The 27,326-nt window shown below is 39.3% G+C and overlaps 2 protein-coding genes across 2 annotated transcripts in view; both read right to left on the bottom strand.

Annotated features, from left to right (window-relative positions):
* CENPE (centromere protein E) overlaps positions 1 to 13,759 on the bottom strand; it is a 40,243-nt gene extending 26,484 nt beyond the window's left edge. The window contains exons 1-17 of the mRNA XM_071432673.1: positions 13,332 to 13,759; positions 13,076 to 13,164; positions 12,099 to 12,188; positions 11,902 to 12,020; positions 10,035 to 10,154; positions 9,052 to 9,133; positions 8,801 to 8,868; positions 8,648 to 8,719; positions 7,100 to 7,151; positions 6,201 to 6,288; positions 5,882 to 6,008; positions 5,126 to 5,245; positions 3,824 to 3,982; positions 3,331 to 3,475; positions 2,269 to 2,363; positions 1,898 to 1,954; positions 1,650 to 1,817 (exon numbers count right to left, since the gene is read on the bottom strand). Coding sequence (XP_071288774.1) covers positions 1,650 to 1,817; positions 1,898 to 1,954; positions 2,269 to 2,363; positions 3,331 to 3,475; positions 3,824 to 3,982; positions 5,126 to 5,245; positions 5,882 to 6,008; positions 6,201 to 6,288; positions 7,100 to 7,151; positions 8,648 to 8,719; positions 8,801 to 8,868; positions 9,052 to 9,133; positions 10,035 to 10,154; positions 11,902 to 12,020; positions 12,099 to 12,188; positions 13,076 to 13,164; positions 13,332 to 13,759 — 2,079 coding nt within the window. The remainder of the gene's footprint in view (positions 1 to 1,649; positions 1,818 to 1,897; positions 1,955 to 2,268; positions 2,364 to 3,330; positions 3,476 to 3,823; positions 3,983 to 5,125; positions 5,246 to 5,881; positions 6,009 to 6,200; positions 6,289 to 7,099; positions 7,152 to 8,647; positions 8,720 to 8,800; positions 8,869 to 9,051; positions 9,134 to 10,034; positions 10,155 to 11,901; positions 12,021 to 12,098; positions 12,189 to 13,075; positions 13,165 to 13,331) is intronic.
* Positions 13,760 to 14,184: 425 nt separating this feature from the next.
* Positions 14,185 to 21,815, bottom strand: LOC139592246 (radial spoke head protein 4 homolog A-like). The gene is made up of 6 exons (XM_071431819.1): positions 21,111 to 21,815; positions 20,411 to 20,645; positions 18,053 to 18,799; positions 16,663 to 16,801; positions 15,724 to 15,841; positions 14,185 to 14,747 (listed from the first exon to the last, which is right to left on the bottom strand). The coding sequence occupies exons 1-6, from the start codon at positions 21,341 to 21,343 to the stop codon at positions 14,528 to 14,530; spliced, it is 1,692 nt and encodes a 563-aa protein (XP_071287920.1). The 5' UTR covers positions 21,344 to 21,815; the 3' UTR covers positions 14,185 to 14,527.
* Between the last annotated feature and the right edge of the window lie 5,511 nt (positions 21,816 to 27,326).

The raw sequence follows: 27,326 nt of genomic DNA, 5'->3' as shown, positions 1-27,326 counted from the left end.
TCTGGTCATGTTAAGCAGTTTTTTATGACACAGTGCAGATATTTATGACTTAATCTATTCACTGACAGGAATGACAAGGTGCCAAAATGGAACTAAAACAAGCCATGAACATTCAGTGGCATTCTCTGAAAGAAGTCACAAGTAGAAGACCAGATAGGAGCTTTTTCCATTTCTTTCTATTGGTCTTTGTTAGGAAAGTTTTACAATGAGCACTCATCTACAAATACTTATGTATAGTCACGAGCAAAGGTAAGAAAATGCAATCTGCAAATTTAATATTAGTGAAAAGCTTTAAAACAAGCACCCTGCTGTGAGTATTCCTATGTCATTTACCTGTATAAACTGATACATTTAATCTAATGTATTTGGTGATGTATGTGACCTATCAGTATTGCTACAAGTAATCTACTACATAGGTATCAATAAATGCTTACATTTTATGGACTGTCTTCAGATATCTGCAAACAAATAATTTAAAAAGCAGTTCTTGCAATGGAAGCTACTTTAGACACACAAAATCTTTGGTTTTCGGTATCTATTAGATACCCAAAAACTTTGCAGGGAAAACTAACTTAGGATTTGTTAAACATTAGCTAAAGAAGATAGCACATACAAAGGGTCTTCTAAATAGAATCTTAAATATAAGCTAAATGGTAATATTTTATAGAGCCAATTTCTTTAAGATCTGTAAATCACTGTAGGGAACACAATGCAAGTGACATTTTTAAATTGTAACCTGAAATAAAAATGCAAAAGGATGTAACAAACTTCAACATTAGTGTCATGATCAGAAGATATTACAAAGACTAATGTGCACAAGTAATGTCCAGCAAAGGTATCAGGAAAGAAATGGAACAATACATCCATGTCTCAAGACCTCAAGTTACTGGTTTTGTCTGGGGTTCTTTTTGCCATAACTTATTTCACAGTCCAGCCTTTAGGCAGCTAGAACCCAATACAAGTAGTAACTATCTTAGGCTATAGAATCAGAACATAAACATTTGGATAAACAAGGAACATCTCTAGTAACCACACTAAGAGTGAAGAAAATTGAAAGTCAGCATTTCCTATATTCTAAGTTACCCAGTAGATAACACCACATTTTTAGTGACTTCCTGGCACAAAATACAACGTTTGCTTTTACTATTGCTATTCTTACTATTGTTTTAAAATAATTTCATGACTAAGCTAAATAATATGTTCAAAGTTAATGCTCATGTAGTTCATGGATTACCAAAATGAATTATCTTGGAATTTAAGACAAGATGTTTCACACAAGAAATACAGGAAATATGGTTCAGCAACCATACTTGAACTTCAAAACAGTTCTAAAATGTATTTAAGCAGCAAAATAACTGCCATACCGAAGTCTAGAGTGAAATTCAGATCACAGATTTATAAAAATAACATATACACATAAATACATGTTTAACCAGGCTTCAGTATGTAACTTTCCAAAAATTTGTCTGAATTCTGCACTCCAAGTAAATCCAGTTTAAATCCTGGGTTCATTCATTCATTCTGTTGCTGAATGTAGCTTATAACACCATCTGTTTGTGAATCAGCATGCAAGGCTATGTACATTGAATAAACTCCAGAAAGCATTTGAGCATAGAGGATTCATCTCTCTCTATTTCAATGCACCTTACCTCATGATCTTTTTGTGTTTGCTTTTCCAGTGCTTCAAATTCATCTATTTCTGTTTTTTCTTTCAGCCTCTCTTTCAGTTCATTTATTTCTGACTTCAACTGCTCATTTTCCAGCACTAGATTATCAAAGTTAGCTTGCAGGACGTTGACCTCGTTTACAGCAATATCCTGAAGAAGTGGCACAAGAAACTTTAGAAGCTGTTGCTGAAATATCAGCCTTATTTCTAGAAAATTCAGAACAGACCTACCTTTTCTAGTGCTAATGCTTCACAGAGTTGCACAGATTCTTCAAAGTCTTTCTGGGTCTAGAAAAAAAACCACCCTCAGTTAGCAGATCTACAAGATCAAGCAAGTGGACTATTGTATTCCTTGTTGCTTGTCTTTGCACATAGCTAATTCTGTTTAAAGACCAACGTTGACTGGATCATTTGCCACAAACCCACAGAAGCACAGAACCATACCACAGCTTCACAGAGATTCCAAGAGACTTTCTAGCCAGTTTCAATAATTCTGCAGACACAGAACACTGCTGTTCTACACAAGAGTAAGGCTGATCTTACTGAGAAGCATGTTAGGCATATGTGAAGTATCAAAAAGTCAAAACAGATTATGATGTTACCCAATTCATGTTAGGACCAGCAACCCATTCTGCTTCTGAAATTTGATCAGGAACCATCAGGCAATGGCTGTCATACCCAGAATTCTCTAAGGCAGCTGAAAAGAAAGATGTATTAACAAAAGTACCAGTAGATTTTAAACTGAGCATCAAAAATTTTCTCATAAAATAATTTTACCACATTGGAAACAATCATTCAATGGCAAAACCACAGCACACTGAGTAAGATAAGACTTCTGACTCTCATGATTTTCTGTTACGAAAGGGAACACCACTAAAGTCCAATCCCTATACTTATGTTGACCATCTCATCATGAAGTCTAAATCAAATCCAGAATATATGCTTAAGTACAGACTAGGAGAAGTTTGAGTGTCAAGGAAAGAACCACTCAACAATACCCTGCAAGATATAAGGAAAAAAAGCACCCCACCCTCATACAGAAGAAAAAGCCCAGAACAATCCACTTACAAGCAAATACATGTTTGACAGGAGAGGTAATAAGGATGTAAGATGTAATTCAGCATCAATACTGCTAAATTGTGCTCTTGTCTTCAGTTCAATTTTCTTGGAAAATTTCTTTTCCAATTTTCAGTTCACTCCTTATGAATCCTTGCATTTCTCTTTTGAGTAATGACTTTCTATTCTTGTTTAGGATTTGGGGATTTTACACACACACACCTCTCCATTTTTGGGAAGAGAACATGGGTTGAAATGGATGGTCTGCTAAAGAACACCTTCCCAAAATACTAGGGGGTGTGGGAAGGCTGCATGGCAAGTGTTCATAGACCCTGCCATTTACCTCACAGCTCTCCCTCTTTGGTTTAAAGAATTAAAAGCTCAATATCAAGTGAAGTTGGGGTAGTAGAAGCACTTTTCATTGAAAAGTGTACATCAACCCTTGGGTCTGGTTAACTTGTTTTTTAATTTGTGCTATCAAAGGATCAACTTACTCCCTTTGGGAAATGTAATGCAGTGCTTGCAAAGTTATTTATTGGGAATTTCACAGAAAATGAAATAGAATGGTCTGGGTTGGAAAGGACCTCAAAGACCATGTAGTTACTTACAATCCTCCACATCTGGTACTGCTGGCAGAGACAACTTCATTTTTTTTGTTTCAGTTGGCATTGCATTTTCAAAGTCTTCAAAAAAGCTCACGTTTGCCTGGTTTATTTTACCAGGAGCCCAAGTAACTCTTCTTCTTCTCTTGGCCTTTAAAAAATTATTTACAGAAAAAAGGATAAAACCAAACCACTAGGCAGAGAGTAAATGTTGCCTCAGGCTAGCTCTGTATCAGTACCTGTATCACCAGTTAACTAGACAGCATTTTGCCATTTCCTCAAAATTAGTTGGAAAGCAAAAAAGTCCCTGCAGTCTATTCACCACAAGGCAACATTGAACTGACAGAATTTAAAAATTAGCCCTTTAAAAATATGAAGAAAGAGTGAAAATTACCCATCATACACTTACTCTTCATCATCAGTAAAAGCCTATGTATGTAATGTCACTTTTTGCAAAGTATTTCAGAGTTATCAGGTTAAGATCTGAACAAGTGCTTACTTTAACATTCTCTTTTGAGGCAAAGGAAGCAGAAGTCACCAGCATCTCAGTTAAGTTTCGTATTCTGTCCTCTTGTACTTTTTGAAGAGAATTTTTTTCTTCCAACAGCTGGGCCAGTTGGTCCTTTTCCATTGCATGAATCTGAGTTTTTGAAGACACCTTCCAAAAAGAGAATAGTAATCACACTGACATCTTAAGAGCAGAAACCACTCCTACAGAAGATACACAATTACTGATACTTAAAAACAACTACACACATATAATCCTTTAAGTCTGGAAGAGAAGTCGTTAATCCTTAAGAATGAAAATGACAGTTTAGTCTACATTTTGACTGTAGACTTAGTATTTAAAAGTGGTCAAAACTCCCAGAAACAACACAGCCTCAGATATTTCTAGGTATAAAAAGAGCATTCTCCCAAATATAACTACTACCTGCTATCACAGAAGATACAAAACATACTCCCAAGTTCATGTTGCAAATTCATTATCATTAAAAATAAGAAATAATTGTTCTAAATTTTTTTTTCTAATGATATTTATGATTTGCAATAAAAAACATGCATTCTTTGATTTAATGCACTAGAACAGTACGGTCAGCACTGTCGTTTTCCTGTGCTTTATGTTTTATTATCTGTGGTTTAACAAGACTTGCAAGATTTGCAGCTCCATAGATTTTTAGAGAAGGAAAAACATCAAAGACTACATTGTTTGGTGAGAAGTTACTATTGTTCATTTTCTAAATGCAACTTCCACCTATACATGACCTAAATTTTGCCAGTGATATTCATGCAGTTGCAACTTCCTGCAACTCAAGCTGAAGTTAGACATCATTAAGGAAGGAAATAATATGAAGTTGGGATCTTAGAGAGACATTCAATCACTTCTTAGATTAATTAGTTATATGATTTGTTTTGATCATTAATTATATGATTTGTTATTTCTTTTGATCAGTTAAAGTGTGCTATAAGGCATCACAAATTTCTATTTTTTAATTATGTTAACCTACTAATTAGGTGTAACCAATTAACAATTCTGTCAGTTGATCTCATTTAGCCTTAGCCTGCACACAGATGTTGACTATCATTAGTTGTTCTAGACTATTCATCACCTATTCAATTTTTATTCTCTCAATAAAAATGGCAAATACCACTTCAAAGAGTTCACCGACTCATCCAAATTTAACTGGTTTTGGTTTAAAACAGCTGGTCTCCAAATAGCTATCAGTGCTAAGGATTGATTTATTTTGGTCTCCAAATATAGCTATCAATACTAAGGATTGATTTATTTAAGTTTATTACATACTTCCTCCAGCTGCTTTTTCAAGTCCAGAATTTCTTTGCGGTATCTCTTCAGGAGGGCATCATCATCAAGAACTTCATTGACTTTTGGTGTATTCTTCATTCCTTTGGCTGTATTGGCAAACTGGAAGAACAGTCTTTCATGGATAATAGCTGAAGAACAAATATCTAAAGACTTATTTTGTCCCATATTTCCCAACAGAATTAAAGGGAGAGTTTATTAGATAAAGAGCAACATGTAATAGGACACAAATATTTGAATTAGCTTATTTTTAATGTCTTCTAAGCTTTGAAAAGGTGAAGTTTTCCCTTCTTTATATTAATACCTAAAGCATGAGGCATAACATTTAAGTAAGAGTATCCCAAGTTATTTTTTATTTAATAAAAAGCTCAAAAGGGGGACAATCCTACCTAAAGAATGTATACTGTTTATTAACAGTTCAATTCCTGTAGTGCCTAACATCTTGTGCTAGCAAAGACTTCTCTAACTAGGTTTGGAAAAGGCAAATGAGATAAGAGTGGTTATCTCCTGCCTGCAAAGTCAGAGAAGGAGCTTTGTTCCAACTTCCAAAAAGCTCTAGGTAGACAACCTAGCACAAGATGATTGGGAAAAGATGCTGTGTACAAAAAAGTATTTCAAATTCTGAGTTTACAGAAGCCCTTCAGAAGATCCAAGTCATTAAAGATCCAGCAGATTACATTTCCACTCCTTAAATCTGTCTACTATCACTAGTGTTGGAGAAGAGGTGAGAAGCTTTACCTGAAGAGTGCTGAGTGTCTCATCAAAAGAGACAGGAGTAATAGTACAAATAATAACTGTTTTAGCATTTCCTCCAAGGGAATTCTGCAGAATTCGAGTCAGCTTGCTGTCTCTGTAATTTATGAAGCTAATAAAAAAGAGGCAACAACAACAAAAAAGTCAGATTTCTGCATAAACATGATAAATACATTTTCTAGAGGTAACAGGTTATGTGAAACAGTTATCTACATAAGGTTATAAAGAAAGGATTTTAATTTAGTTTAAGGTGCTTAGTTTAGCAGCACCTTATCTTATAACAGGTGTACAAACAGTTGCTTACCCAGAGGGGTCATCACAAAGTTTTTTGATAACTTGACCCAGAATGAACAAGCTCCGATTTATATTGCAGCCTTCCTTCAGTCGAACACCTAGGTACCACACATTTTATTAGTACTGTTTTAAATTTATAACAATACTAAGATACATTTTCAACCTGTCAAGCTTTTGTGCTATGTTATGCTCAGAGGGATTGATTGTCCAAGAGTTAAACCTTAAGTGCCACAATGCACTATTGACCCAGTGGCAGACAGTACCCAATCCTTTATGATAGCCAAATTTTGAAATAAAACAGTAACCAAAAATAAACATTTGGAACCTTTACATAGTAAGCATCTGAGGCCATAAGAACTACAATTTCGCTTCCTGTTTAAATTTTGCAAATGCCCACATTTATGCATACAACATGCCTGACTTAGATACAAGTTTTAGGTTAGTCAGTCTGTAAGAGAGACTACTACTTGTGTCCCTCTCAGATCACTTTTTTCTGATGAAGGCACTTTTGTGCAGCTTCATGCTGTCACTGTTAACAGATGAGCTTCCTCTGAACTCAAGAGTGAGCCATCTATTCCCTCTTCACCTTGACACACAGGTCCCTAAAAAGCTTATTGTGATTTTGTTATTACAGGTGCATCTTCACTGAGTCATCCCCTTTGTATTAGCTCAGTACAGCACTGTTGCTAGGCCTGCAATTCTAGAAAAGGCATATTACTATTTAACTGTTTGCACTTTACAGCATTTACAGTATTTTCCTGAGTAGATCCTGTCCTACCAAGGGGGAAAGGCCTTATTTATAAACAGTATAAACACAATAGCACATGGATCAAATAATTTCCTATCATAGTTTCTCATAGGGGTTAATTAACAGACTTTGTTGTCAGTGGAGCCTCATTTAATACTCACCTTCAGATCCTGTTTGACTAGCTCTTTCACTGCCTGCCAGATCTACCAAGTTCTGCAAATGCATTAAATATTTCACTGGTTAGTTCTGAGGCAATTCACTTGAAGTCTTCATAATTCTAAATCTCTGCTAAGAATTTAATAAACTAAAGTTAAGCTTCAAAAAAAAAAAGGAAAGTGTCTGTCATTACTAGAATTAATGCATAGCTACTACACACAACCAATACTTTAAAAGGTACATAAAGGTGTGGAGTAAGTTTGTATGAACTCTATTATTCCACCCCAAATAGTGCCTCAAACTCACAGTGCAACAACCTCTACCCTTGGTTGCAAAAAGATAAACAGTTTCTCAATACAGAAGTGTTAACTACTAATCCAGCTGTAGGAATCTTTCATGGGAAAGAGCCTAGGTGAGATGATCTAGTGTCCTGTCCTGAGCTGGCTGTACATCCCTCCTTGCCTATCATTGTGGAGATAAGGAAAATAAATAAATGAACTACCAGAGGAAAAGCCTCACTCTCAACTTGGTTAAAAGCCAACTAGAACATTATGGCATCCTATAATGAGCAATTAGCCCTCACTTTAATTAATTTTTGCTTCAGAGGAGTAAAATCCTGTACTAACTCCACCAAGCAGCAGCAGACCAAGAGGGCCAAAATCCCTCTCCCATCACCCCTGTTACTCGTGGTTACTGTAAAGTCAGTTGGAACTGAGATGGGGCAGAAGGGGGCAGAGCAGGAAGAGTGGATACCCTAAGTTATGGTAAGCACAAAAAGTAGGTATTCGTTTGTTGAGATACTGCATGAGCAGTGTTTACACTCAGACCCCAGATCTTTTTCACATGAAGCCAGAACAGAAAGCTCTCTCCACAATGCATGTGATTAACTTAATGCTGTTTCCAATTCTGAGTAAGAGTGCTCATCAGATTTTAGCAGGCTCAAATAGTTTCATATTGGTTCCATTCCTGTTGTTTCAGATAATTTTATGAGAATCAAGAAAAGGCTGTAGAAAAGGCTTAACATTTCTCTAGAGATGTCCAGTGGTACTCCCCCCAGTTTGTGGTATTTCATATACCAAAGAGATGCTAAGAGGTGTTACTTCTAAAAAAAATGACTCTTTTGGCCGTTGCAGATGTAGGCCATGTGTTCTTTTAACAAGAAACTAAATTTGAGGATAAGGGAAGTCTTAAGGTTACCCATTTTACAGGTTATTTCACTGGACTTGTCAGTGGTCAGAAACAATTGTAGGGAAGATTTATTTAACAAAATGCAAGAGCACTCTGACATAGTCCCTTATGCTCCAAGAAAGTCATAGCACATAACACTACCCAATCCAGCATGAGTAATTCTCATGTTGAACTCCCTCTGGTGGGAACATCTGCTCTAGATAATGCCAGAGGAGTCTCCCTCTATACTTAAGAAACATCTGTTAGAGTTAACAACAAAGAGCTCTTGTAAGTCATTATGAAGTACCATTAGTCTCTCAAACAAGCAGTAACAGCAAATTCTCTAGTTAACCTGTGCTCCAAGAATGTATTAAATAGACATTTACCAAGTGGGAAACCATGACTGCTCCATCACAGTTTGCATTTGCAGGGTCGCTTCGTTCTCTGCTTTCAATGATCTAGAAATACAATGAAGTGCAATGAAGTTTTTGTTACTTAGAAAACAATAAAACCACTCCCAGTAGTGAAGCAGTTTTTACCATTCTGAAGATAGTGTGAGAACGGCTGCTGTGTTCATTCATTTTTGTTTCTCCATAATGACGATTTCCTGCCAAAAAGCAACATTAGAATACTTCTGCTTATAATCTGATAGACAAAAAGCACAATTTTAAAACTCTCTGAAAAACTTTGGTATATGAATATAAAGCCTAAGGAATACCCCATGGTTCTAAATATACCTGATTAACCAAAACTTTTTAATACTATCAGCTGACATTGTCTAAATACTTACTTTCTCCTTTTCTGATCCATTCCATAACTTGTTCTGGGGCAACCACCACTTCTTCAATCAGATCTTCTACATATGTATTCCTCTACAGAATAAACACAGTAATAAATTTTACTGAACTCCAAAACACACTTCAATACATAAAGTAAACATTACCAGCAATTATTATGGTATTCATTCAACAGCTGAATGTCTTTTTACTCTAAACACAAGGGATGGGTAAAGTTTAGACTTTGACCAAAATTGTCAAAGGCAATTGTTGCCTAAGGGCACAAGAATCAAACAATAGATTTAGAAAGTTTCCTAAAAACAGAAGAGCTGTGTGAAATATCCTTCTTGTCATTTTCTGAGGGAATTTAGGAGTATATTTCTCAGTAACTCTTCTAAGGACATAGTTATACAACGGATAAATTTCCCTTCTTCCTATGTTCCAAAACCATGACCATTTAAGGGAGCCAAAGGAAAAAACACCCCAAAACCCATGCCAACAATTTTTATTTCCTACAAAACCTTACATTATAAAGAAACTGAAGATGGTATTAATACAGATTTCTTTTTCTATAAGTGATCATCTCACTGAATAGCTCTAGTCACTTAGTTATTCTATGATCACAGCAGTATACCACATGCTAGATGATACAAAGATGATATTAATGTAACTTTGTATATCTGTCAGAAACTTGAAACACATAGAGTTTAACTAAACAATTCTTGAGATTTTACTGTCAAAGTTAAATAAAATAGATCATCCTGGAAACCTTGAGGATTAAGTCTACTTTTATAAAGATTTACAAAGATGAATTAGCAATAACAAACTCAAAGTCACTGCTGTTATTCTACTACATCAAGAGTCCTTCCGCTAATGCTGAAGATACAATTACACAGTTTGTCCCAGAAAAGTTTTCCACTGGGTGCTTCTGAAGGCTTTTTTTCCCAACTTCTTTTACTCCAAGCAGATACAGTACTTATACATAACATCCACTTACATTAACATCCTCACGAATTCCCAGAGGCTTCTTTTTCCTATTATCACAAAGCAAATCAGTAATTGTTTCATTGTAGATTTCCATGTATGAAACCCTTAGCAGGAATTCTCTGTCTGGAATCTAATGTTGAAAGGGGGAGGAAAAAAAAAAAATCAAACAAATTAACAGACTAACTGATGGACATCTTTTAATACAAATATTCTTAAATTGGGGATAAAAGTTTGGATATTGTTCCACAGATTTCTTTCCCTTCATCCTTGCTGCACATTAGCATAAAACAAGACAGAATAATTTTTCTTCTATCTCACCTCTTTCCAGCTGCATTAATGGTATACCACTTCTAAGGTTATTACATTAAGATAACTGCCCAACAGATGCATGACAATAGTTCTCCTACTGAAATGCCATTTCCATAACCAATTTCCTTCTGCTTAGGCTCTTTCCTCTCTGTATACCTTGTCTTCTCTTTGCTTGCTTGGATTTACTTTGCTGCTGCTTCTTCCCCTGCCTCCTTGGTGGAGAATGTTGGAATGAGGAAAGGCTGCACAATGGACTCCAGAAAAATCTTCTTGCCTTTAGTTACTTCTGTAAACCCTCTAAGGATACTCCGCACATCCTTAAAGGAGCAGTGACCATTTCACTTCACTGGTAACAACTACCTGAAACCCTCTAGGTAGAAGCAAGCACTCTGCAAATCATGTTTTGGAAATCACTGTTTTAATGTACACTTTCTCCTTACTTTTATTAATATTGAGCAATTAGCAATTCTTTTGTAAGCCTGAAATAAGTAAATATAGTGTCATATTCTTCCCACTAAAAAAAAGTCTTTCATTGTTAGTTTTTCAGACTTTTAAAATAGCAGAATAAACACAAAGTTTCACATTATCTTATCTACCACATTAATAAGTGAGTGCCTGTCAGGATCTCTAGCTGGTCAGAGTGACCCTGAGAAAAGTTCCAAAGTCTCTTTTCCCAGCCCAGCACTTGAAGAAGGAGTCAGGGCTCTTCATTTCTTGGTCTCGAGGCTGTTTATTGTTCCTTATCTATAAAATATTTTCTCCTGTCCAGCTGAGGTCTGCTCAGCAGGACAGCCTAAGGCACTCTGCCTGCCCCCGGGGCAGTGTTATGTCTTTATACTAAAAACTACATGTACAATGTTTACAATTACTTTCCAATACCTATCACCTATGTTAGACAGTGAGCTTCTTCTCTAAACCAATCTGTAAGTACCAACACTACAGCAGAAGATGGAGGCCAAGAAGAAGAAGAAGGAGAAAGGTTGGACACACCCAGTTCCCTCCATCTTGCCTCCTGAACCCCCATACCAAAAACCCCAAAATCTACTTTTCCACCCTGTGATAAGTTGACTATTATTCTACCTAAACTGTTGTGGCTTGCTGGTCTTCATATAAGGTTGGTAATTTGCTCCATGGGTCATAATCAAAACCAGAGGCATTTTGGGGTCTGTGCCAGGGTCTCTGAGACCCCTGGCAGGAGTCTCGACTGCTCAGGACAGCCAGAGGGATGTCCTGGGTCCTGACAAGTCCCTATTTGTATTTGTAATCAGTTTAACATATTTGGAAGGTTAAGGTTATACTCAAAGTTAATTTTTTGACTCCTCATGTCTCAGAACCCTCCTCAGTTTTGTTCTGATTTGATTTTAACTAATAGAGTCCCATTAGCTTTTTGTTTGAAATCAAAAGATGAGCCTGGCTCATCTTTGCCAGGCTGGCAAAGTAACTGCAACATTTAGTCCAATATAAGTTAATTTCCTTCATAAGCCTCTTGATACTAAAATTAATTTTTATGTAACCATCACAAATATTACTAGTCCTTTCAGTCACTTCAATTTAATAGAATTGCTCACCTCACAAATAATTTTGAACACATGTTGAATTGCCTTAGGGATAATGCCCACAGAATCTTCATTCCCCATCATTGTGTAAGTCTTCCCTGAAGCAGTCTGTCCATAAGCAAAAATTGTGCCTAGAAAGATAGTTAAGTTTTACTAAGTACCTCTGAAATACATTCCAAAAGTTTTTTAAACACAGTTTTAAAACTTACCATTATAGCCTCGCACAGCTGACTGTATAATTGGAACAGCTACACCATCATACAACTGCTGAGTGTTGTCACTTGAGTGAAAGACACGATCTTAAAACAAAAACAAAAAAAAAAAAGGATGTGAATCCACTCTATTGCAAGTCAAAACAAGCTGTCATTCAGTATTGCTGACTTCAAATCCAGTACATTTGCAAAATCATCTGCAGGTTAGCTCCAATATAAATATCATTGTAGTAGCACTAATGCAAGCTTTTAAAATTTAGTTTTAAAATAAATATTAAACACAAAATCAAGAAAGACACAACGCACAGATGATAGACAAGTAAAAAAACCCTAAGAATGATGAATACAGTTAAACAGTCATCCCATTTAATCCTAAAAGGTTTTGGCTAATTTATCTACAAGGATGGTAAGCCTGACAAGACAGGCTAATTGTTCAACTCCTAGCCTGGTGCATGCTTTTACTGAATGTGTATTTTGGGAAAAATATTTGTAGTGGCTATGTTCACATTAATAAGTAGAGTTGACCAGTAGGAAAAGACTCAAAGGGAGCCAGTTAGTTATGAGGATCCCACATTCACACTAGTCACTTTTGGGACTGTGTTCTCCCATGGGACCCTCCTCCCAAAATGCTCATTTTGGGACCCTTCTCCCAAAATGCTCTCTGGACTAGCCCTTGTTTAGTCCATTTTTAACTGGATTTCAGATCAATAAAATGTGTTCCAAAGCCACTATGGCACGAACCAGAACAGAGTAAGTAAGGTCCATCAGGAAGCTGACTTCCAAAGCACATCCCAGTGCTGCCTGTACCAGAAATCCCGTGTGCCCCAATGACCCTCCTTGGGAATTACGAAGCTGGGAAGGTTGGGGGGCATTTCAAGAAGCTCAGGGCATTCACCACAGTCGACACGTTCAAGAGAACAGTAGCAAAGTTCCGCGTAAGCATCTACGTAAAGTAATTGCTTTCACATTCTTACCGTAACTAAATGTTTTGGTACCACTCACGTCGGAAACAGTATTATTCTCACTTCTCCAGTGCAGGGACACTTTATCTGAGGCATTTTCTCTAAAAGAAGAAACACTGTGTTACCTTTATTGGGCGAGGACTCTGCTCCCAAAACGCGGGCCCCTTACCGCGAACCCTCTCCCCGGATCCCTCCGTCCGCCTCCCTGCTCAGCTGCGGGGCACGGCGGCACCCAGGGCTGCGGAGGGAGCCTCCCCTGCCGGCTCACCTGGCGATGAGCGGCCGCACTCGCACGCACACCGTGACGGCGCCCTCGTCCGCCATGCCCGCCCGGGACAGGAGCAGCGGGACCGGGACAAGGGACAGATCCGGGAGCGCCGGCCCCAACCGCCGCCGAAGTTTGAACTGCGCCCGCAGCCGCTCCCTATTGGCCGCGAGGGACGCACGCCGTGCGTGGAGCGCACCACTCGCACAAGCTGGCGGGGAGGTGTGGGGGGGCGGCCGAGGGAAGCGCGGCCAGGAGCAGACGGGTGAGCAGCCCCCGAGCTCTCCTGAGACACCTTCGCCCCCCCGCCCCCGTCTGCCGGCAGTGCCCGGGGAACCGAACGCTGTCCTCACAGCCGCAGCTGCCGGCCTTTTAAACAGCCCCAGGCACGGTGACTGCGCCGCCTCCCTGGGCAGCCGTTCCAAGGCCATTAAGGATTTTTTTCCTAATATGCTATGTGAACCTTCTCTGGTGCAACCTGAGGCTGCTTCCTCTTGTTGCTTGTGACTGGGGGGGAAGAGGTCAAACTCACCCGGCTACGGACCCTGCCGTTAGGCACTTGTATACAGGGATGAGGTCTTCCCCGAGCCCCCTCTCCTCCAGGCTCCCCCAGCTCCTTCAGCCGCTCCTCACAGGACTCGTGTTCCAGACCCTTCCCCGGCTCCACTGCCCTTCTCTGGATGCGATCGAGCATCCCCACGTCTCTCAGCGAGGGGCCCAGAACACAGGATTGGAGGTGCAGCCCCCAGTGCCAATGATGAGCGGTATCACTGCCGTGCACTCAGCCCCCAGTGCCTCAATAAGCTGCTCACTGACTCTGAGTAGTACGCTTTTACACGTAAGAGCGACACTGTCATGGGATTTTAAAAAAAGTTTATTTAAGTAAAATGTATTGAAGTGAGGGCTAGAAAAACAGTGTGAACATCTTGTGGGTGGTAGTTCTTCGTTCAAAGCAGCATCATGTTAGGAACCAGACTATGTTTGCTTAGTCAAACAAACAGAAAAAGCCTTCATGCCAGTGTGGACAGGTTTGAGGGGTGGGGAAGGAGAGAAAGACAGCTGCAAAGAAAAGCCTACAGAAATCAAAAAAGAAGGCACACTCAAAAAATAATTTCTTTTGAGGTCAGCAAAAAAATTACTACATTACAAAAACACTTTTTATGTTCAAACTTTTAAAACAATCTGATTTCTTCCATATTTTAATCATCTTCCCCTTCCTCTTCTTCCTCTTCCTCAGCTTCAGCTAAGGCTTCTTCCTGCGCAGCCTTGAAAGCTAGCTCCTCTTCCACAGTGGGGTCTGCTGCCTCAGTGATTCCTGGCTCACTGGGGAATTCTGCTTCTGCTGGTGGGGGCAGTGCAGGAGTGTGGCTTTCTGGACTGTATTTGTGACCCCAGCCAAAGTAGATGTTCTCAAATTTCCTGAGAAAGAGAAGTGAAAGATCACATATTCACCTCCTGGCAAAAGATTAGCAGAGAGACCGTCAGGCATCCTTACTCTGCTGTGCAAGAAGTCACTGTAGTGCAGATATCCTACAGCAGAAGAATTTTAAACACAGCACCTCTTTTTAACTGCCCTAATGGTTATTAACACATCTGTTTAAAATCATGAAGCGTTGTGACAGTGTTCACAACACTTTTCGGATTGGGGAAGGGATGAGGATCTGACGCCATGTTTCAGAAGGCTTGATTTATTATGATATATATTACATTAAAACTATACTAAAAGAATAGAAGAAAAGGTTTCCTCAGAAGGCTAGCTAAGAATAGAATAGGAAAGAATGATAACAAAAGCTTCTGTCTCGAACAGAGAGTCCAAGCCAGCTGACTGTGATTGGCCATTAACTAGAAACAACTCTATGAGACCAATCACGGATCCACCTGTTGCATTCCACAGCAGCAGACAATCAATGTTTACATTTTGTTCCTGAGGCCTCTCAGCTTCTCAGGAGGAAAAATCCTAAGGAAAGGATTTTTCATAAAAGTTGTCTGCGACAAAGTGTCACTGCACTGCAGTACTGTGTAGTGGAAATCTACATGGAGGTAATAACCACGTGTAGTGCAAACAAACAAACATTAGAACCACAGAATGTAGCTGGTTTTGTAAAAAGTCCCACAAACACAAGAGTATGTGTTTTAAATCAAGGACTGTGCTCAAATACTAATTCAGCATTTATATCCACTAACTTTATGCCAGCCTTTCCAATAATTAATTGTTTTCAATCTTAAATGCCTATTTACTGTTGCTGTGCATATTTAAGTGGCCTTTTCCATCAGTCTCTGGAATAGCTGGAACTCAGTTAATGAATTAATAATAAAGTAACTCTGCCTGCATTAGAGAGGCACCTGTGTGTAGCACATCCAGTCAGTGTTGTAACCATGTCAGGTGGACTCTCACCTGCCAGATGCAAAGGCATAAGCTCCAGGCCATCGGTTAGACTGCAGGATTGCAATTGAGTATTCTGGGATCAGGTTTGTAGAAGCCTGAGCTGTCCAAGCAGGGATGTTTTTCATGCCTGGAGACAGCCAAACACATACTGTCTATGAATAAATGAACTTGACGAGCCTCTACAAAATACTTAAGACTGAACTACAAGACTTGCACAGAATTCAAGCAAGGTTTATGTTAAGTTGCACAACAGAAAGAGCCAGAAGTCAGAAACACTAAGTGTAGGCATTATTTTCCAAAAGGTGGTTTGCATGAGTGGGTAGGTTGCACAGGAATGCTGATAGACCCCCCAAGTACAGAAAAAATTCAGTAGCACTCACCCCTGGGTCTTTTGTCAAGGACTTTTTATCGTTTACAGATAAATTGTATAGCTATATTTCACTTTGATTAAAGAAGGGAGAGTAGAAAAATAATCAAATATTGAGGTAATCTAATATTGAGGCTCCCTTATTCCCGTGATTTGCTGCTAAAAGATCTAAATTCTTATGCAAGTAATGTATATCAGTGTATGTGTGTACATATTAATTATTCTATTTACTTACAAATAAACATACATTTTTCTTTTTTCCTAAAAAGATGAGATAAAAATAGCTGAGTGTATTTCATGTAGTAAGCTGTTTTGAACTTGCAATAACATGACAAGTCTAAATTATTTTTTCCTTTTAATCTCAACAAGATGGTTGCCTAGTAAACCTTATTATTTCAGCTTTAATGTCAATACTATTAACCATTTTGCTTTTGATTGATTTTGTAAAAGAACGTGTTTACCCTACAGAGGCAGAGCATATTGCTCCAAGAAGTGTCAGAGTTTAACTTCAAATATTTACTGCTAAATGACAACATTCCTAGTGACTCTCTATCATAAACTTCATATTCCATGAAGAATACCTTCATCTTCAGAGATCAGAGTAAGAAGGGGTTGTCCTGTTTCTTCCTGGTGCTCTTCTTCCTCCTCCTCTTCCTCCTCTTCACCTTCTTCTTCATCTTCCTCTGATTTTTGAGCAGGATTAATCCAAACACAGCGACCCTATAATTGATGTGGAAAAGTAATAAATACATGTAACAATCATTGAAAGAATGCAAGTTAAAACTAGTTAAAACAATTGGCTCAGATTCACACACAGTTAAGGGATAGGGAGAAGAAAAATACATATTCCTTAACTGGAATATTGTTAACAAAATATTGTATCCTCTAGGCAGAATATTCCCCTCATTCATTCCTGCTTACTGTTTGAGAATAACCTTATACCTCTGTCATCAACTTTTGTCATTTTGTATTCTTCAGTTCCTGGCCAGTTTGGTTTATATCCTTGCTAGATTACTAGTTACTGCAAACTATGGACTTATTCCCTCTTTTTAAAATATGCCTTGTTATTTGGCTACCAGTCAGAGGAATGTAACAGAATGTTCTTAAAATTCTATTGCATACTAATTTTATTTTTTACAACTACTGTTTTGCTGGTAGTAAGTTTAAATCTTATTTCCTACAATTTGCTGTTATTTTACACTAGCATTCTTGAATTGGTAGACTGGCCATCAAATCATCCAGCAATAAAAACCAAATTAGTACTACCTCTTTCTAGCACTAGTCTGATAGAACATGTTTTAAAGTTTTTTTTCATTCAAATGTTTCACAGCAGAAAGTATAAAACAAAAAATTAACCAGAGGAAAACACCATGTAAATTTCATTTAGCACACAACCATAAGCTGTCTGGGTTTTAGCATCCTACCCAAGAAAAGAGAATTTTAAACATTTTAATCAAATAAGGATCTCAGAACAGAAAACCTAATACAGAAGATTGCAAGAAATGATTGTTATCTATCAGGGCCTAGCTCCATACTGTTATTTAAAGACAGGTTTCAATCTCAAGCATACATCACTGGAAAAAAAAAACACTAAACCTAGAGGGTTCCTAAATATATATATATATATACACACACATACATATATATACATATACATACACATAAAAATAGATGGTATCTGTAAATACATGCAAGATATTTACATATTATATAACATGTATATATATTTTATATATATATATGTGTGTTATATCTTATATAACATATAAAAGTACATGTTTTATGTATAAGATATTTTGATATTATATATGATATAAAATGCATTTTCTATATAAAAATCTTTCAATCCAACACCATTTCTGGTGAGTAGTTTGCATGTGCATGTGAGGAGTGTCACTCACACTCTGTTACCCCACAAGCACAGCAGTGTGAGCGGTACCCAAGGCCCATGTGAGCTATGCTGGCACACACCTGCTTTAGAATGCCCTTGACATGGTGTGCCCACATGGCCAGGGACTCCACCATTTCAGCCACAGGAGGAGGCTCAAACTCAGGGTTTTCTTCATATGTATCTCCTCCTTCTTCTTCTTCTTCATCCTCTGGAAACTGGTAAAATCCAGTGGGAGAGACATGGGTTCCTGCTGAGATTCGCGCTATCTGTGCACGCAGGTAATTGGCCTCGTTTCCAGGAAAAGGAGGGAAGCTCACAATAGGAGCATCCAAGCGACCAGTGAAGAACTTCTTGATTTGCCTGGCACAGACAATCTGGGCTGGTGTCACTGGAGGCAACTTCACCCAGGGTTTGCCTGGCTCATTACAGACAAAATAGACATATTTATTCGTCCCAGTCCCATTTGCTTCTTTTGGGATCTCAGGTGGGGGTTTATAGGTGGACTTTGGTGGTTCAGGTTCTTTTTCTTTCTGTTCCTCTTCTTCCTCACCCTCACCCATCTCTTTCTCTTCCGCAACAGTTTCCTCTTCTTCCCCTTCTCTTTCCTCCTCCTCCTCTTCCCCTTCCTGTAACTGTACTTCAGCTATAATATAGTTCATTTCCAGGCCCAAAATTTTGCCCCAGAAGCGACAGGTCTGGATTGGCTGAACACTAATTAGATTTTTAAAGGCAAGGAATATGTAATAACATTCATCTTTGCTCAGGCCAATTCCAGCCTGTTCAAAATAAAAGGCTGTTTCCATCACATTTGGTAGAGCAGGCTCTCCCTAGGAAAGAAGATTCTGAGTTAGATACTTATACTTCACTTTCCTGTAGTGCCACTCATCATGTCAAAGTGCTTTGCAGACATTCAGTCACTACATTTTTTACTATCATTGAGAAAAATTAAGAGTATTTTAGTGGCAAAGAAGAGAAGATGAACGGCAGCTCTTAGAACACAGGGTTTCAAAATTTAAACTCCTAATGACTGCAAAATAAGGAAAGTCAGCATTCTTACACAAGATTTACAAGAGATTCAGTGCTAGGGCATGTCAGCTAAGAGGCCTTTAATGCCTGCAAACAGTGACACTGTGTTGCCTTGTGTTGTAGATAATATAGATTTATATATTTAGGCACCAGAGCAACAATATTTCTCTGGGGTGAATGTTGCTTGGCATACTGCAGCTCCCTGCAGTTTTTAAACTATTGCCCCCTCTGTTATCAAAGTGTATTGTAAGACTCCATCTGGCTTCAGTGAAAGCAGAACTAGGCCAATAATTAAGTATTTTCAGTTGCTGTACCACCCATCTCTCATTTTATGGGGGCAGGTGATCATATAACACAGACAGAGTTATTAGAAGTTGGACATGACCGGGTAGGGAATTTTTAAGAATTAGTGCTAATTTCATGTGGAATTTCTTTGGATCTGACAGGTTTCTTATAACAAAGGAAGATTGATAGGATTGTGAAAAATTCAGAATTCCTTTCTGAAATACCCTACCTTTTTCCCCATTTTCAGCATATTATACTGTTTATGTAAGATACGTAACAGGGCATGGCAAAGATTAAGGACTATCTCTTCTGTGGTTGGTATTTGTACTCTGCAATGGTAATTCATTTGAATATATACTGGTTAACTTCATATGAAAATCAACATCTTGTTGAATGATTTCCCTTGGCTATTATAATTCTTGTTTATATTCTTTTATTCCTCATTATAAGATTTCTCATTTCCCCTTGGGTACAAATGCTTCTGCATATAAGCAACTGAATCATCAAAAATCCTGTTTTAAGAAGTGGCTTTTCAATTGTATTAGTTGTCCATTAAAACCCTATTCTGTTTTAGTTGGAGAAGGACAGACTGGAACTGCACCAGGAGCTGGAAGAATCCCAACATTCTGCATTCTGCTATTTTACAGCAGCAGCAGTGCACAATATTGTCGAAGAATATGTCAATAAGAATATACCTCAAAGAAGAATGTACATCGAAGAATGTATCAAGAATTATGGTCACTTTAGGTGAAGAAACCTTCCTTTTATAAAAAGAAATTAACTTGGATGCAATATTCCGTAATGAACTGGCATATGGGAGATGCTACAAACCTTACTTTCTTTTATCACCTCTAGAACATCCCTGATTATAACAGCTCAGGATATTAGATTTACTACAGGAAAAAATCTCAACTAAGTAACCAGATGGGTTTTTTTCTTCGGAACTAGACGACAAGCTCAGCTGTGAAGAGGTTACATCGTGCTGTGACTGCAATTATCTGTACGGTCAGGAGAGGCAGCACTACAGAAGAGACGACAACTTCCTCCCTTTCTCCTTCCCCTTCACACCATCCGCCCACCCCTTCCCTGGTATATTTGCTATCTGTTTCACTCCGAAAATAACTCACCATCTCTTCATCTAGTTCTTCATGTTCTTCTTCTCCAGCTTCCTTGATGAACAAAGCTTTACACTTTTCTGCAGCTTCAAATGTTGGAGGGATCAGATGTTCGTCTCGAAGAGTGTCCATTTTTTTCCGAAACTGCGCCCACTTCACATCCTGGCTGATAGTCTCAATTATGTCTACTGTATTTGCGGGCTGTTCATCCAGGATCTTTGTTAGTATAGTAGCAAAATGATCATATCTGTCATATAAATGTAAATATTGTTGGCTTACTATGCAAAAGTCTTAGAATATTATACTTTTAGTAAAAAAAGTAAAGGCTAATCATCGGATCTTTGGAGAAATCATTGGAACAGTTAGAAGAAAGGGGATCATGGAGCCGTGAGGCAAATTAGGGTTAAAACTAGTCTGATTATACTTAAGAGCTGTCCCATCCTCCATTTCTAGTAGATACCCTTCCTGTCTATGAGCTGAATCTGAATTTAAACTTATTCTCAATCATATAAACTTGTTTTCGAACTCTATAAAATTCCAATAGGGATTTTGGTTCTGAAAGATGTTGGACACCAGCATGCAAGTATCACTAGTGATGAAATATTGCATGTATAACATTATGCCATTCTATATGTACCTTCCTTTGTCCTTTTACCTTTCTCTCCACTCATAGTTCCTACCCTATTTGATTGTGATCCTTTTTCAGACTTACAAGTTCAGGCCAGATTTTGTGCTGGTCTTCAGTAAATAGGCTTTTGCATTCTTGATTGCCAGCATCCGGGCTTGGGCATCGGGAATCTCATCCTCATATGGGCTGTATCCGGGCTCGTCAAGACCATAACCCGGTTCGTGTGGCTGGTAAGGGCCATGGCCACCTTCATAGGCATCTTCAGGGTAGGCACTATGTGGTTCGTGTGAAGGGTCTGATTCTGGCGACGGATCCATGCCGTGCCGTGCCCCCGGTGCCCTGGGAGCCTTGTCCCGGCGCGTCTCTGGCTGATGGCTGGCGGTGGCACCTGCAGCTGCTCAGCGCCTTGCGCTGCTGGCCCTGGGGGGCCGAGATGCACAACGGGGCTCGGTGACCGACACCGAGCTTGTTCTGCTGCCCGGGGCGGCCGGCACGTCCCCTGCGCTCCCGTGCTCGGTGCGGGTCCTGAGGCGGCTGGGAGATGCTTCTCAGCCCTCACCTTACCTCCTGCTATTCCCAGGGAACCGGTCCCGGTTCCCACGTCTGGGGCTGAGGAGGGCGGCAGCCCGGGGCCGCGCTGGGCCGGGTGAGCAGTGTGGGAGCTGTGTCCGGAGCACAGGCGGGCTCGCTGCGGCCCTTCCCGCGGGCCGGCCTGGCCGAGGGCTCGCTGAGGGCCCGGGGTGCGGCCCGGCCCGGGGCCTCCGCGCGGCCCCTCAGCGGCAACGGCGGCGGCGGGCGGGGCGTCACCGAGGGAACGCGGCCGCGGGCAGGGAGGGCAGCCCAGTGACCCGCCCCAGCTGCCGCGCCCCCATCCAGAGCGCTTTGACGCCCTTCTTCGCTACTTTCAGAGCGACCCATGGGGTTATGGCGAAAGGAAGGTGCTTGAGCCTGGTCTGTACGGGGTTCTGAGCAGCCTGGTGTAATGAATGGCGTCCCTGCTTTTGGCATCAGGTGAGAAGTAGGTGATGGTTAATGTCCCTTCCAACCCAAACCAGTCTTGTTCTGTAAAGCCATGAAATGCTGTTAATGCTTTCCCTTGAACGTTTGTGGTATGAGTCTTTCAGCTGTCTGCTGAGATCAAAAGAGTGGTTCTTCAAAAGTTTAATCTTGTTTTGAAAGGTTGTTAATTTGCCTTCAACGCTTTCGTGTGTTTTAGTGGTGATATGCTGTTCATAGAGTACAGGAGTTTTTCTTTTAAGAGAAAAAAATTTATATTCCTGAATCCAAGGGGAAAAAACCCCAAGCAGTTATAAGTTAAGTTGGAATGAAGGTGCTTGGATAGAAAGCATAATCAGTGTTAATAAGAGAATTATAGGATCTACTGAGTTGGAGGTGGCCCCTCACTTAGTCCAACTCCTGGCCCTGCATAGGACACCCTGAGAGTCACACCACGTGCCCCAGTGCATTGTCCAAATGCTTTGTGAACTCAGACAGATTCAGTGCTGTTACCACTTCCCCAGGGAGCTTGTTCCAATGTCCAACAACCCTCTGGGTGGAAAACCTTTTCTTGGTATCTGACCTAAACCTCTCCTGACTCATCTCCATGCTGTTTCCTCGAGTCCTATCACAGGTCAAGAAAGTGAAGAATGAAGGCAGCAGGTGGCCATAATCTGAGTTAACTTGTGTTTGCAACAGTATTCAAACTGTTTAAAGAATTGGTGTTATTTCCCATTATCCTACTTTGATTTCTTTGGTAAAGGATTCGGTCTGTTTCTCCAAGGCAAGTCTGTTTTGCCAGTGACAGTAATAGGTGAATGATCTTCCTGCTCTTATCTTGACCTGTTGTGTTTCTTCTCCTCTCTCCAGTTCAAAAGAGGGAGTGATAGAAAATCAACTTTGTGGGACACCTGTCATCCAGCCAAGGCGAAACCAATACAGTGCTGTTAAAATCTCAGCTGAGTGCCCTATGAATGTTATAAGTTGTGTTAAATAAAGTAGTGCAATACCTGAACTGTAAAATACACTTCTGTGTCATTGATGGATCAGCTAATGTAGCTTTTAAAAAGTATAGTTTATTTTGGATATAAATAATATTATTTCTAATATTATTTATTAGAAGCAACCAGAAAAAAAATGAAATAGCTATAGCAAACTTCTGTTACATTCCAAGAGAGTAAATGCTAGAAGTATCATTGAGGCATCTGACCCATTGTGAAGGAGCAGCAGAAGACACTTTTCCACATCCTTAACGGGTGGAGCATTTATATCAAGAGCTAAAAAGTTTCTGCATTGTGTTCCTATGATTCCAACAGGTAAGACATGATAAAAAAAGTTAGTTCTGCTGGGTTTCTACTTGTAGAGGTTTTTTAATTGATCTTTGCAAGGAATGTGCCCAGGCTCACTTTGCAGAACTTCCCCATTGACTGCAGAGGGCGATACAGTACTTGCAAATTACTTGTGGATTCCTTTTTATTTGAATTACATATCTTATATTTAGAGAGAAAATTTGTTTAGTATTTAAATTCTATTAAAACCGTATGAACTAAGTTATCTTTCTGCTTGTGTGCTGAGTGAAGTAGCTGCTCAAGAAAAGGTAAGTGCTTTGTGTTTTCAATTTTATTCAGCAAAGAGAGAAAACTGGGGCCACCTATATTGCAGTTGTTTAAGTTAGGATACATGTGAAATGTGCAAGGGCTCAGGATAAGTAACTTGTCAGTGCAGAAGGATGTTTCACCAAGGTGCTATGATGGTCTTTTGTTGATAGACAAAAGTAGGAAATGGATATGTGCAATACTGCAGCATAATCATACTCTGATCATTGTCAGTAGCATGGGTTAATTAGCAGAACAGTAACTAAAGTAGTAACATTTTCCCTTTCCAAAGGAGGTTTGTATTGTCTCTTCTGTGCCCAGGTAGCCATTGTTTCTTGTCCAGTGGAATCAATTCTGCTTTTCAGTAGCTTTTTTTTTTTTTCTCCTAAACTGAACTCCTACCTGTTACTGGCTTTGAAATGAAGATCCAAAAAAAGTTGCACATAGAACTGGACAGCTGTTGCATTTCCATACAGGTTAATTTGTGAATTTTGCACTGGGAAGGGAACAACAGGCATAGTGAAGAAAGCTTCCCTTTTCAGCTGATAATCCTTCTCTGCTCTATTGATTTCTTTGCAAACAAGTATTGAATTGGAAAGCCCAGATTCAGGTCCCACGTGTGTCTTCTTAGAAGAATGCCTTCATCTCCAGACCACTAAGTAGCACCTGTAAGTAATGAGGTGAAGCTGGTCTCTCCTGTCTAGCTGGCAAGGCAAATTTAACTTAATTCCAGCCTATATAATAGGAAGCAGCTGCTGTTGCTTTCTGCTCGGAGCTTGTTCTTAAAGAGCTGCCAGGTGTGCTGGCAGCTCTTTAAAAAGGATGGCATGATTAGTAGGTTCTTGTTGGATTTCCTGTGGTATAGGTTTCAAACTGCATGCTGTGGTCAAGACTCCAGTTCCGGAGGGTCTGAAGATTATCTTCAGCTTTTCCTTTTCACTGTGTTTAGGGATTAAATTCTTATGCATTTTCTGACTGCTTCTAAATGACTTCAAGAGGAAAGGTACTGGAAAAGTACAGATCTTGTATTGCTACCTTTGTTTATTCTTGTTAAAAGTCTATTAACTACTAAAAAGTCTATAACTACTTTTTAATCTCTTTTTCATAGTTTTCCATTGAGTCAAAGTTCTTTGTATGTCACTTCTGATAGTGATTTCCTGCTAAATATCTGAGGAAGTTCTTGTATCTATAAAAGTAAATATTATTCCCCAAATCTTAAATGTTTATGGTGCAGAGAGGAAAAGATGCTCATACAAGTTCTCCTTAAAATATGACAAACTTTTTTTTGTTGGTTCCAAAGTTTTCACAGAGTCATTACTGCAGGCATACATCTTTCTTCTCTCATAGGGAGATTGAGTCTTTCATTTTCTTTGGGCTGTGTGCTGAAGTCAAACTGTATTCCTCAGGTGGTCATAGACATTAGATTAGCACTGGCAGTCTGAGATGCTTTTCAATATTATTGGAAAGCTGAGAGACCATCATCCTTCTGCACAGGACTGATAGGAAATGCATTTGGTGCTCTGAAGGAAATAATAATGATTTTTGGAGATCTAGTGCTGGCTTTTGCTCTTATTGAAGTCAGCAGAAGCTTTGCTGTTGACTTCTGTGAAAGTGAGATTAGGTCCTTTGTTATTTCATTTTCATGTTTCAACATAGGTGAGGATATATGCTGCGAGACAAACTGGGTTTAATTTTGACTTAGGGTGGAGAGTTCCTGTGTTTAATGTGGAGTGTGACTTTGCATCCTGATGTGTGAATTCTGTATTTTACATTCCCTGAGTTCAGAAAATCACCACAAGTTACAAGTGGCGGTGCAGTGGCAGCAGCATTGGCATGGACCAGGAAAGTTTCAAGGGGGAAAATTTTTTTTAGTCACCTGGTAATCTGAGTTCTAAAGCTTTGTTGTAAGGTAAGCTTTTGTTCGAACTATGTTATTGCAGTGACATGGTGAGGATTTTTTTAGGAGAAGTGCAGGAAGTTGATGCTGATAGTATTTTTAGACTGTTGTATGTCAAGTCTTTGGGTATGTGATTTCTATTGCTGAAGGTGATGACATTTCTCTGGTTTTGGTCACTGTATAACTGGCTAAAAATTGCATGGGACAGCATGATTAGTGTCCCATGGAATGCTGTGTTTTATAATTTATAATAATTTTCATTGATGTATCATTTCTTACCTGCTGGTACTATCAGAGCATGGTGGGTTTTGATACTTAGGAGGAGAAAGCTGAATTTTTTGGCAAAGAGGGTGTGGCAGTTGTGCATCAAACTTTTAAGTAAATGCTGAGTTTAACCGCTGCCAGCCGAGGTGCTTTGTGCTGGTGCTCAGAGCTGTCTGTTTCCTACAAGTCTCTTAGATCGCAACTGCAGATTTTGGAGTTGTGTGACACTTTGTGGGGTGGGAAGAAAGGCAGAGTGATTCTTGCTAGTATGTTACAGACATGATACAGGGTTCAAATGTGCCTGTTTTGGATCCACATAGGGCCAGCTCAGCTTCTGCTACATGTTTTTGTCAGCTGGTGTGCAGAGAATTCTGAATGTCTTGGTAGGATGGGACTTTCTCTCAGAAAGTTCTGACTATGCATAATTGTGTGTAGCAGGACTGTTCACCTCAACTGATCCTGTGGTTTATGTTGAGGACACCCAGTTGGGTTCCTCAGAGCAGTATAGATCCTAAAGATCATTGTGTTGCAACAGTGCAAAACTGGACTATGAGAGTTTAGGATCTTTGCTGCAGCAGTACTACCAGGCAGCAGTAGTGTGGTGGATTTTAACTTCAAATAACCTCCTCTGCTTGAAGGCTTGTGAAACCTTACCAGGCTTGTTTTCTCCTTGCTGTGCATGTGAATTTCTCCTTTTTGGGGGACATGGGAGAGGGAAGGGGAGGTTTTGTTCATTGTGGAAATTCTTGGCGATTTTGTTTCAGTGAAGAGTCAATTAATTGTCATTACTGGAAGGGAGGTTCACTTTTTGCTTTGCAGATGTGGAACTTCTGCTGTATTTCTGAACCATCTTTTATATTTATTAGATACTGTGTTCAATTTACAATGATTATGTAAAAAGATTTTATTCTTACATAAGCTGAGCAAGTGCAAGTACTTCAAGATGATTAAAAACTTCATTCCTTATTTTGGTTTTCCCTAGCTGTGTGTCACAGCACTTTAATTGTAGAGAGAATGGATTCTTTCTTTTCCCCCCCTACTATGGTAAGCCCTCTAGTCTGCAGCAGTGGTGTAGAACAGGGTATAAGGATTCAGCAATATTTTACCAAAACTATCTAAATCATGGGGAAATAGAGAACCAGTCCTGACACTTTCCCCTTTCAGATTGTTAGGAGGAGGAGAGAAGCATATTCTTTGCTATTTATCAAATAATTATGAAATAAATATTCTAAAACCAAAATCCTTCAGAAGTGTAGATGGAATTGTTTCTATTGGAAACTGGAAATAAATGGCTACAGGGTTTTGTGGAAGTTAGGGATATATAGAAGAGGTTTAAGTGTTTCAATAGCATTAGTCATATATGTAAGTTCAACTTAATTCTTAACAGGAGGAGCTTGCCATGTTAGACTCCATAAGTATGACATTCTACTCAAAAATCCATTTTCATATTGCAGTCCTGTCATGAAATTCATGCTACTGAATATGACTTTAAAGCAATTCAACTTTTCAGGCCATGTTGCTTTTCAATAAACACCCAGTCAAGTTGTC

This window comes from Agelaius tricolor, unplaced genomic scaffold (genome assembly GCF_023055355.1).
Source record: "Agelaius tricolor isolate 1412-34295 unplaced genomic scaffold, bAgeTri1.0.p SCAF_8, whole genome shotgun sequence".
NCBI classification, from domain to species: domain Eukaryota; kingdom Metazoa; phylum Chordata; class Aves; order Passeriformes; family Icteridae; genus Agelaius; species Agelaius tricolor.
This window is presented reverse-complemented; position numbering and strand designations above follow the sequence as displayed.

Excerpts from the sequence above, each read along its gene's own strand:
- LOC139592246 (XM_071431819.1), bottom strand. The coding sequence starts at position 21,343 with ATGGATCCGTCGCCAGAATCAGACCCTTCACACGAACCACATAGTGCC. Across the intron at positions 18,800-20,410 it reads AAGAACTAGATGAAGAGATG|GGAGAGCCTGCTCTACCAAA; the intron begins GTGAGTTATTTT and ends CTTCTTTCCTAG. Across the intron at positions 14,748-15,723 it reads TATGCCTTTGCATCTGGCAG|GAAATTTGAGAACATCTACT; the intron begins GTGAGAGTCCAC and ends TCTCTTTCTCAG.